The sequence below is a fragment of the Trachurus japonicus genome, chromosome 4 (assembly GCF_045865225.1).
Source record: "Trachurus japonicus isolate A0001 chromosome 4, Traja_1.0".
Classification (NCBI taxonomy): domain Eukaryota; kingdom Metazoa; phylum Chordata; class Actinopteri; order Carangiformes; family Carangidae; genus Trachurus; species Trachurus japonicus.
This window is the reverse complement of record NC_140910.1, coordinates 10,991,697-11,003,805: the sequence shown is the minus strand read 5'-3', so window position 1 is coordinate 11,003,805 and position 12,109 is coordinate 10,991,697. Positions and strand designations below refer to the sequence as shown.

Here is a 12,109-nt window from a genome sequence, read left to right as displayed (position 1 = left end):
CTATGTGAGTGGTGAATATGTTGGGTCAGGTCTCGTTCTCTCTCTCTGCCTCTCTCTCCCTCACACACACTAAGACACACAAAGGCCCTCTTATTTAGACCCTCATGAACTCTATTAGGATTTATTACCTCAGCTTTGTCCCTTGTGAACACGCCTAGCCTATGTTCCATATTGGGGGCAAACTGGAGGAAGGGAGCGGGGAAGGAAGGTAACGGTTTGATTAGTTTGGGGCAAGGGAGTGTTACTGACATTACACAGATGTGCATTGTGGAGTGCTGAAAGATTGGATTGATGCAGCTGTCAGACTGGAGAGATTTGTGGGATATCTGTTAAGCTTTCAATCTTGAAGAACAGAATTCAGTTTTGTTCTCTTTGATATTGTGCAGATATATTATCTGTACTGTGCTGGAGTATTGAGATAAACCACACTTCATGCACATTATTCCAATCTGTATTTTCATCAAACCCAAGTATTAGGCAGCAGGAGGACAAGCTGCAAGCTTTTAACTCCAGGCTGTTTGGACTCTGTGAAACCATATCAGGACAAAGCAGGCTGCCCAATTTACTCAGCCAGATTAAACAAGGAAATCATGATATTTGCAAATGTTAGTGCTACTTAAAAGCACACCACTGCCGTCATTTGTAATTTTTTTTAAAACTCTCGATTGTTGTGACGATGTAAACGGGAGATGCAGTGTGGAGTAGGGCTGGACGATTATTGCAAAAATCATAATCACGATTATTTTGGTCAATATTGAAATCACGATTATTTACACGATTATGCAGGATTTATAGCTTGACCATGCTACATTATTACCTTAAATAAACAGTGCCAATGTGTGTTTAAGGTTTTTAAGTTTATAATTTTAAATATTTATTCAAAATAAATTTAAAAATTTATTTAAAACTTTTTAAGCGGGGCCTCCGCCCCGCTGCGCTGTCCCAGCTCTTGTCACGAACGCACCCCATAAATTTTTTTTTTCTTTTTTTTTTGACGCGCCCCATAAGTGATCTCTTGTTTATGACAGATTAAACTACACAAATACACGTCGTCACATCGTATAACGTTATCCGCTGCTCTACAGATTGCTTCCTTGCCGGCTTTGTAAACATATGCACATGTAGCCTACGGGCCGGGGGAAGAGGAGGAGGAGGAGGAGGGTTGTTGTTGTGCGGCCGCTTTGAGGAGACGAGCGAGTGTTTTAAATTATTATTTCCCGTTCATTCGTCGCTGCTCTCTCTTCACTGCGCTGATTTTTAAACGCCGCCGTCAACACACGAGTGGACTCGTCCACAGCATTAACTGAGAGAGGAGTGCAGTGCAGGCGCGGGGGCGGAAGCGCGCATGTGTGTTTTTCAGAATAAAACACCAAACAAAAAATAATCGTTTTTCTTCGATTACAGTGTTTTTATGATCGTGAGAAGCCAAAATCGTAATCACGATCAAAATTCGATTAATCGTCCAGCCCTAGTGTGGAGCTTTGTTGGCATTGCGGGAAGTCTGGTCTAGCTGGTCAAACTTGTCATAATATTGGACATGCACTGTTTAAGTTATAAAACACATACACACAGCAGCCATTTAAAACAGAAAGGTCCTCGAAAGTGCACACTGTACTAACTGCCTGATTATGCTGTAGGGGTGTGACAACATATTACATTGTGCAGCTTAACTGTATCAACATTTAGTCCAGTTCAACAAATGTGTAGCACGTGTGCTTTCCATTGTTGTAGACTGCCTGCAGAGTTTATAATTGGTTCCCCAATAAATGTGGATTCTTCCGTGATGTCGGATGACATCCAGCTAATGAGGACTGTCAATCAATGAGAATAGAAGCTCACACTGCATTATGAATAAGATCTAAATTCAGTTTGTGCAGTTACAAAGACAGCAAGAATCACTCTTTAATTGGATGACCAATCAAAAGTAATTATTTATTACTGTCAATTTATCTATTCAGATTTTATTATGTTATTTTGTTATTTTCATATGAACTTTCAAATGAACTTGTGCATGTGTATTTTCTGATAAACATAATAACTTTTCTTAGACCTGTGCTAATGTTTTTTTTTCAGTGTTTACTGTTAAACATTTTAGATTCAGCCTTCAATAATCTGTTTATATAAATGCACTGTTATTTTTTTCCATGTAGTTTTTTTTTCTTCAGTGGTATAATGATGCAGATGAGCAGTGAAATTAACCATATTTACTCTTTATGGTATAACTTTGTGTTTCTCTCATTCCCTTTGAGTTGAATAAGTCATTCGTTCTAGCAGATGCTTAACCTATCCAATCCAGTATTTTGATATTGATGATGTGTGCTTTTTTGATTCCTATGTTTCTCACTTTTTCCTAACCCTTCCATTTCCACTCTCTCCCTCAGGTCATGGAGAGCATTTCCCCTTGTTAGAAGTACTACCTAGGACAAAGCCAGCACGTGGGTGGCGGTCAGAGGGTGCGTAGCCTAAGTCAGCTGGTGGTCATGTGTCAAGCTGATCTGTGATCTGATGCCCACCCTCCCCTCAGCGCTGGCCATGGACGGGGAGAACTACCTGCATCCAGAAGGCCCTCAGCTGGACAGCAGCTTGTTCTCTGTGTCCGCCTCTAACATGGAGGTATATCATGTAATCTTTTGCATTCATATGCATGCATATTCACTTAACCTAAGAGTTGCCTTTTAAATACAATACAGAGCACATTTTTGATAACTCCTTTTTATATAAATTCAGTTTTATTCAGGTGAAATAAAGTAGATTAGGGTGGTTTAGTATAGCTTAAGATGCTCTTGCTATGGGATAAGTGTAGTACTTTGTTGAAGGTAATGGTCTATTTTGTTAAAAATGTATCAGCTTGGTTGGGTTTTTCTTTTTATAACACCTCAAATTTCTAATATTAGACAATGGGCCTGTGACATCTCTGTGGTGGAACACTCATCTAGAAATATTTGAGAAAGGAAGTGAACCTACTGGTGGTATTATTTGCCAGGCACAGCTGCTAATGAATTCTTTTCCTTTTCCCATGTAAAAGAGATCAAGTATTAAGGGGTCGTGTCACCCAAATTTTCTCACTTCTCCCTTGTGGTATCAAGGCATGCAGAGAGTTTTATGTGCCAAGGATTTTAAGATAGCTGCCATCTGAAATTTCTACTCTGACTTCATTATTTTCCATGAAGGTACATGGATTTTTGCTTTTGCTGCTGCTGTTGAAAAGAAAATACACATAGAGTCGGATTAGCTTTAACACACTCCTCAGACTTTGAGCACCGCAAATGCAACACCGTCAACCCCCACTGTAATGAGCTAGTGACAGAAATTCTGGAGAATTTCTCAAACCTAACCACATACAACTGAAACTCTCTGCCTCTAGGGATACACGTTTTGTAACTGGCTTGAAGTGACCATTTAAGGGCTTACACAATTACACTGAATCAACATGAAGTCAGCACACTGTGACATCAGTCGCATGTGGTACTCTGAACATGATGTGAAGCAGAGATGTAGTTTGATATTCATCTGAACATCCGGTGCATAGTTTGTGTTGTTGATCACCTTTTTAATTCATAACAAATGCAGTTTGATTTTCACTGTTCAGATATACCACATGAGTAATGAACACATGGTCCTTGTGTTGTTGACATATTTTCATTTTGTGTGTTTCAGAGTTCAATATACACGTCTCCTGGATCCTGGGGATCCTTTCCTCAGCAAGCTGGATACAGCATACACTGCCCTATGCAATCTGGAAACCAGTAAGTGTATATAAGCTCACACACAATACCCGGCTTGTACCATTATCTAAGAATGAGAGTATAAACATCCCAAGTAAAGACACAGTTTCTTTGAAGTAGCTTTATGCACGGTGCACTAGAACATACATGTCATCTGAGAGACTTAGTGACTGTTCCATTATAAATACTACGGCGAGTACTCACAACAGGCGACAGATTCTTGGTGAGGTCTGTAAACCATTGGAACTGAGTGATAACTACCCACAGGAGTTTCATGCGTGAGCTAGCAAAATGTTCCAGCTGTCGTTATTGTGAGGGTGGTTTGTGTTGTGGGCTTGTTCATATTGTGTATGTTTGACTAAGGCATTGCTGTCTGAGACAGCTACTGTACATACATATGATAGACAAACAAATAGATTTCCTCTTAAAAGGACACAGAGAGTTGCAAAAATAAATTGTATTTAATCATCCATAGGAATACATGATATTATAGCCACTCTGATAGTCATATTACACCAGACAAGTACCTTTCATTCACAATTGTGTTTCCTGTAGAGTATTTACTGCTGATACTACTACTACTACTACTACTACTACTACTACTACTACTACTACTACTACTACTACTAATAATAATAATAATAATAATAATAATAACAATATAAAACATAAAAAATGTGAACCTCTATATTTGAACATTTTGAAGATAAATATAACTGTATGGGTTAGGTGAGTGATACTACTCCCCTCTTAGTTGAGTAAAGCAACTGATTGATTGATGCGATGCTTTGCAATATTTATTGTAGGTGCACCAGTCCATCTGAAGTTTTCTTCTGTGACTAAACATGGAATTTAAAACTAAATGTTGCATACAATCTTATGCTGACCAATGTCTCACAGATGTTATGATCCCATTATTTCGTATCTGACACCTGGAGTGACCCAATTCAATCAGATCAATACATCCCCTCTTAACCTTGTGCTGCTAAGTAACCAGCTCACGTCATTCGGGCTTGTCTTCTTTATCTGACCTCGTTCATTTCCTGTGGAGGGTGGGCTGACATCTGCTGCACTAGGGGGGTTAATCTCAACATCTTGCAACTCAACTCTGTTTTTATGACTTCACTGCTAAACGAGAGGTGTTTGTCTCTGTCTTCCCACGGAAGGTGTGTGTGTGTGTGCACGGGAGCACACGCTTGTGTGTCAAGGGCCGTGTAACACCTTTTCTACATTGCACTTCTAGAGTAAGCAGCTTGTCAACCATGCAGCAGCTGCAGTCCTCGTCAGTTTCTGTACTGCATCCGTTGAGCCACAGCAGTGATGTGCATTACTGTGGTTTTGAGATCACAGCCCAATACACAATCAGGGTAAAACGTAGTAGTAAAACACAGCAAGTGCTCAACACGTTTTCCTACCAGGCTTCAGCGCAGAAGGACTTGGATGTCTGAACTGTGCCCACAGTGACAGGGGTGTCTATTAGGGAAGAGAATATAATTCAATGTTACAGGTAGTAAAAAAAAGACCTAGTTAAAGAGATAGAGAAAGCACAAGAAGGTTAGTGAAAGAAAAAGTTATCATCATGCAGTGGTGGTGTGTTGCAACATCTGTGTAATATATGTCAAGAACTATAAGAGTGTGTCTCCTCAGTGCTGTCGAGTAACTACATCATCATGGTTTCTTTCCTTTTAAGCAGGTGATGCTGTCGACAAAATTTCAGATTTGTGTGGGTTTGATATCTACATACAGTGTTTCTCTTGTGTCTTGTACTTAAGGCCTTTTTCTTTTTGGAACCTTTCATGTTAACCCAAAACTTCAACAATGACTTTAATCTAGTCTTCCCCAAATGTGTCATACAAGACACAACTCAGGAGGTGTTTCTTATAGTAGCAGTGTTTTGCATTGTTATGGGTGACGTGAGAGCACACTCTGTGGCTTTCAGAATCGCTCAAAGTGGAAACTTATGACATCAGGCCGGTGTTAAAGCACAGCATGATGTGTTTTTAAAAAGGTGTCACTTCACAATTTTCTGTCAGGAAATGATTTGACCCAGAGTGGTGCAGCAGGCACATTTTTTAGATCTTTTAACAAAAAACAGTACTCTGATTTTGATGTCACTCACTTTCATTCTTTATTTCAAATTTTCTGCATCTTTGCTCTTGGTTTGACTAAGCAAACGTTACAGAAGGCTTGAAGCTTCAGTTTTTACATCTCTTCCTGTCATCATGCTTCATCTCTACCTGATTTCATCAGTCAGTCTGGTAGACTGAAGTTTAGTCATGGTCTTTTTGACACTTCTTTTGAAAAGGTAGTATACCAGGTAAATACTCTGTTGAATCAACTCTGTACGCATCATTTGAGATGTTTTTAATTACATGATGCAAGGTGGTTTCTCAATCTCTGCTGGGAACTCACACAGGGCCACTTCATACGTGTCAGTGTGATATGTTGCTGTGTTTTAAACATAGAGAGTCTGACATTACAATTTGGAACAACTTGCTAGAAAAGCTTGTTGTCAAGTCTCCTGATGACTGTAAAATCCAAAATAATTGTAACATGTCTGACAGAAGGGCTGTATTTTGGTGTCGGCACATGGCAACTCCACACCAGCAAGCTGCCATTTTCCTGGGGTGTACAAATGTTATTTCCTCTCAAGTACCCGTTCAGCCTGGTGACTTACCACGCACCCTGCTGAGAGAAGACACACAGCAGAGGGCGTGCCACTGCCAATCAAACAGCACACCGCAATCTTAGTGCCAAGGATAATTGTTTTTGTCTTGCGGGCTGCCGCCTGCCGCCTCAGGTCAGCAGCTCAGAGCACCTGTGTTTACACCGGTGTAATATTTTGCCACTTAAAGACACACTGAAACACCTATAAATTCACACAAATCTCATTTTCTTGTATTGATCATCTTTCCACTTTCATTGTTGAGACGATCGCAAGCTGATGACAAAACAGGCTGACATCTAATGCCAATTGTTACTATATTATCTCCCTGTCAAGCACTGTTAATTCACATTTACATTCAGCAGATGGTGCTTCTTCACCCATCACTTCACTTTTGTGGTCCCAACACAAAAACTAATACCTCTGTGCTCATGTGAACATCAAGCTTCTGCACAGTTACCACAGCTGTGGAAATCTCCATCCACATTTTTCAACGTGGCGACGATGACCAACGTCATGTGATAGAGACATTGCGTGGATATTTTTAATTTGAAAACTCCGGGGTTGCAATAGAAACTGAGACCTACAGAAACATTGATACAGACAACCGTGTTGATGTTTTGGTCAGGATGTTAACGTCTTCAGACCTTGTGTGCTTGATTACAGAGCCAGGTCAGTGAGGAATATGTCACTGTATACTCCTAACAGATCGCACTGTATATGCAAATAAAGATTAATGTAGTGCAAACCTATGTGATCTTTATGCTAATTGACTACTTAAATTATACTGGGGTTTCCTATTAGAGATGATACAACAACCACAGTTTTAAATCTCTCCAGTAAACCACAGTAAATGTTTATGGTAGTTTTTTTACTCTGCCTGTCCCACACAGCTGGACCTGGATGTTTGTGTTTACACTTTAGAGCAGAAAAATAAGAAACAGACCAGTTCTCTCTATTTTTATGCCTATGTTTATGTCTGATTGTGTGATGGCCTTGATTCATCCCTGACTGTTATCAGTACATGACTGAGACATGACCCCATGCACTGTAGACCTTATTTCAGAGAGATTTTCTTAAGAAACATCAGAGGCCTGTTTGTCTTTTATCCATTTCCCACTGGATACAATGAGATGGTGACATGAGTACAATGATGCTCAAAGTGAGCTTTTTGATATTGCTTCTCCAAAATATACCTTGACCTGCTGTTTGCCATCTCTGTTTTTCCTGTTATTCACTGTTGATACTGTCTGCTGCTACCAAAGTGCTTCCTGGTGCTATGACTCAAAGTTCATTTATTGCACACTGCTGATAGCGTGACAGTCAAATTTCATGGGTGTGTTTGCTCTAAGGAAGTATTCTTCCAAGGAATCTTTGCTGTTGGTTATCGTCTGATGTCACCATTTACCATTGAGTTTCAAGATTTTCAGTAAACTCGTTGATAAACATCTGCATTGTGGCATGGAGCATGGTGAAAAGGAGTTTATTTTTCTCATGTTTTCTTATATTGGAAATCTCCGTCCTTTAATGGACACTGTTGAAATCTGTTTAAATTACACAGAAGAGGGCACAGTAATGCTGCTTATGTGAATATGAGGATGATGTAGGTGTTACACATCATTCGGAGTTATCAGTTGAAACTTTGTTCTACTCTTTTGATGCCCCCTTTTGAACAGTGAGAAATCCAAAGCATTTGATAAGCATCAAAACTCAAACCAGAACAGAATATGGATCTTTCATCGCTGATTCTCTTAAAAACTGTTATCCTGGCCAGCTGCATTGTTTCCCCTTCTCTCTGTCCCCACATTATCTTTGTCTCTGCTTTCCGTATCAAATAAATCGCAAAATACTCCAAAAAGCAAAAACCCGATCAGAATCAGATGCTGTAAAAGATGGTGTGTGTTGCATAAGCCGGGCAGTGACTCGCACATTTTTTTAACTGGCAAAGCCACTGACATTGGGGGGGGTTGTGTCACCAGGTGTTGTCTGTCTTTGTTACTGCAGGAATCCTGCAAAGTAAATAGAAGCATTATTCCTACAAACATAAGGTGTAATAAGGATTTGAGCTTTGTTTTCCAAACTATTACAAATTCACCATCATACTGTTGCAGAATGTTGAAGAGCAGCTCTCACAATGCACTGCATCATAAAAGGTTTTTGATTAGGTACTTTACTTGACACTCCAAGTCTGTAATCAAAGTCATATATTTTGTGATTATAAACATCATCCCAGCCAGATGTCAGATGATAAGCTTGTGTTGTTATAAGCTTCACTGGTGGATGACAAATGTCCAAAAACAACACTGATACATGGCCAATATGCCTGTAGCCTCAAATCAAAGGTTGTCCATGTCCAAGCATAACAATGTTCATGTGATGATCTACACCCAACTACTGACTGTGTAGTTTGGGCAGGATACATGTACACAAACAGGAAGGCAATCACCTTCTTTGGCCAAGAGCCGCTAACCAGCTTTGTGCTTTTGGAAAACAGCTGATGTTGTCCTGCCAAGACCGCTGCTGCTGTAATAATATCACTGTCATATCACTGTTGACTAAAAGGCCAGAAAGGGGATTTCCAGTGTGAATGACTGTTACCATTCAGTGCTATGGTCTTTCTGAGAACTAAGCGATTATTTACCAGTATGAGCTCATGACCCTTTTTCTAGTTTATAATCATCACTTATGAATATGGTTCATAATCACACTGTTGCCACAGCTGCAGGTGCAGCCCGTTGGGCTCTCATTACATTACTGATGTAAAAAACCCATTTTCGTCTTTTCACGAGTAACAACAAAAATATATATTAAAAAATATATAAATATATAACCTACAAGACGCTGTATATGTTTTGTAAATATTAAACTTCACACCTGTTTTGTTGTCTATAATTTTACTCCAGTCATGACTAATTACAACTGTAAAAGCTTGCTTAACTGAAGATGAATGTTAACTTTGACATTACAGTCAGCAAAGTGGAAACTTTTGACTTTTTTTAAAAAGTGATTTTGGAGAATCATTACATGATGATTTTAAGAGTTAACATAACTTGTTAGACCAACATTGTGGGAAACAAGCATACCAGTATAGTTACCAGCAGTTGCCACCAAAAGTTTGCAACTTTTTCTCTTTAACAAAAATGTTTTCATCAGTGATAATTATTAGAGGATACATGTAATAAAAGCCCAGAATATTTGAGCTTGGAAATCATTAAATAGGGAATTTTGCCGCATGTTTTAAAAAAAAAAATCACAGGAACCATGTTTTCATTGTCTGGCTTGTGCACATTGGCTTAGCGCTGCCCTTTCCCTTAGTGTGTTTTGAACTTAAATCAAATCAGTCTCACTGATCTCTGGCCCGTGCTTGAGGACACAGAGCCAAATCCTGTGAATAGCTTTGGCCAAGCTCATTCCCTCTGAGCCTGAGCCCTGGCATATAATTGGATGAGAGGAACATGGGACGGTACGGTTACAGTTCCACCTTGACAAAGCTTTACTTTTGCTTTCATTTTGAGTTCAGTATAGTGGGTTGTTGCATTATGATGCTTGTACTCAGCAAGAAACTGAAAATGACTTTAGTTCGAGGTCCGTAGAGCCATTTCTGATAAAGACGTCACACCGGGCGGAAGGATAATGGTCAGTTTGTACGAAAGGTGGACGTTGGATTTTCACGCAGGTCAGAGCAGCATGTTGTCAGCCTCTATCTCTTGACTTTCCGAAGACATTTCTCTCTTACCCCTGTCTGTCTTTTATCTCTCTCTCTCTCTCTCTCTCTCTCTCTCTCTCTCTCTCTCTCTCTCTCTCTCTCTCTCTTTCTTTTATTTTTAAACCTGTACCTCTTTCTGTCATGTTTGATCTATGAATATGTGTTCTCGTAATCCTTCTTTTATATTTGAGAGATATACAATGTTTTCAGCTTTTCATTCCTTGGTACTTTGATCTAGAAAGGTACAAGACAAGAGCACATGGTTTCACTCCACCGGTATCAGCTCATGCCATAACTAAATGCGTAGTGTTGTCAACAAACAAAACTGAAGTATTTTCATCTGTTAAGTTTGTGTTATGTGTTGGAATTGCTCAAACAGAATGAATTAAAATGCATTCTAAAATTAGATCACCTTATTTTCCCTCTATACCAAAACTGGAATCGCTGTCTAGTACTGTTTTGACCACTTGGCCACCTGGTCACATGACATGCTGTTTGGTACCACTTTTCATTTCTCTACTCAAAGCGGCTTTTGCGCAGTAATAGATGGCTGTGTTTGTATGTGGCAGGTACAAGGTGTAAATTTGTATGACGGTGAGAAAACAGCATGTGTCGGTTTGATCCGAATAAGTAGAAGACAGTTCAAAGACACTAAAACTCTTCTCTCTCTCTCCCCTCCAGGCAATACCACTTGAACAGCAGCACTACCACCACCACTCCGGATGTGCACATGGAGATGTACTCTGGATTCTCTGACGTAGACTTTGCCAGCCTCAACCTCCCTAGAAATGGAGATTTCCCCCAGGTTGGTTTTCGTATTTTCTAGTGTATGTGCTAGTGTGTTTCTGTTTGTGTTCAAACCTACACACACACACGCACTCACTGCCTTGAAGAGCCAGTATGAAAACACACATAGCTACTCAGACACAATTTGCCGTGGCTCCCACCCAGTGCTTTCATCTGGTCTTCTGTGTGTATTCAACTCAGCTTAATTTACCATAGAGCAGCCTGATTAAAGCCTAGTGTTGTCTAGACGACTGCAGCAGTACCTGCCCCATTCCTGTCAAGGCATGTCATTAATAAGACTGTGCAATTTAACACAGCAATTCCTCTACCCTTCCACACGGCATCTTAGAAATCAGTGTGATTTTCAGTCATGCTCTGAATGACGCCACCACAAGATTTAGTTATCAGGGGTGCAAACTTGTCACCTTTCGGCGAAATTCGCCGTTTTGGATCCCAAATTGGTCATTTGTGTGATTCGTGTAAATCCGCAATAAAAAAAAAATTGAGAGAGGGGGGGGTGTCCGGCGAGGCGAGGCAAGCCCAGCCGAGCCGAACCAATGCACCTGTCTCTTTAAGGGCGCATGCACCTTATCTGGATGACAACGAGTGGTGGCAGCGCTCCTCTTCTGTCCAGCAATACACACCTGAAGCTTCACTTTTAATACAGACTAACGCAACTTTTTGAGCATGGCGAGTGAAAGAGTCGGAGCTAGAAGATGCACCAGCAGTGTTGTATAGGTCTGCTCTGCTGTATGGGACCGCGTGTGTGTGATGATCGCGATCGCGGCCAATTAGCGATTAGCGCGTTTAGCTTTTATTAGCGCTGCAGCGCGACCTGAGCAGCAGCAGCAGGAGGAGGAGGTTGACTGACTGTGGCAGGACACCTCTGCCTCTGTTTCACTTTATGTTGCTGGTAAATAATGTGGTTGTAAAAGTAGTAGGCTAAAGTTAAATTATTTTGTATGCACTAATTAAAGGGGCAGAGCTTTAAGAGACATTTTAGCTTTTATATTTTATAAGATATATTTTTTGTAAGAACCACAATTAATAAATATAGGTTATATATTTCAGTGAATATCTAATTGTTCTTAGCATTTGTTAGATAACTTTATTTACCCAATAAATTAAAACATGTTGGAACTATGAATGTCTCCTCCCTTGCCGCCAGAATCTCACTACTTTTGACCTCAGACTGTCACAATGATGTATCAGATGTCAGACTGCCTC

The 12,109-nt window shown here is 40.1% G+C and overlaps 1 protein-coding gene across 3 annotated transcripts in view; it reads left to right on the top strand.

Moving 5' to 3' along the window:
* Positions 1-12,109, top strand: part of sbno2b (strawberry notch homolog 2b) — a 61,669-nt gene that overhangs the window by 12,388 nt on the left and 37,172 nt on the right. For all 3 annotated transcript variants that reach the window (XM_085773874.1, XM_085773873.1, XM_085773872.1), the window contains exons 2-4: positions 2,382-2,613; positions 3,658-3,746; positions 10,778-10,901. In XM_085773874.1, the coding sequence (XP_085630000.1) occupies positions 2,506-2,613; positions 3,658-3,746; positions 10,778-10,901 (321 nt within the window). In that variant the 5' untranslated portion in view covers positions 2,382-2,505. The remainder of the gene's footprint in view (positions 1-2,381; positions 2,614-3,657; positions 3,747-10,777; positions 10,902-12,109) is intronic.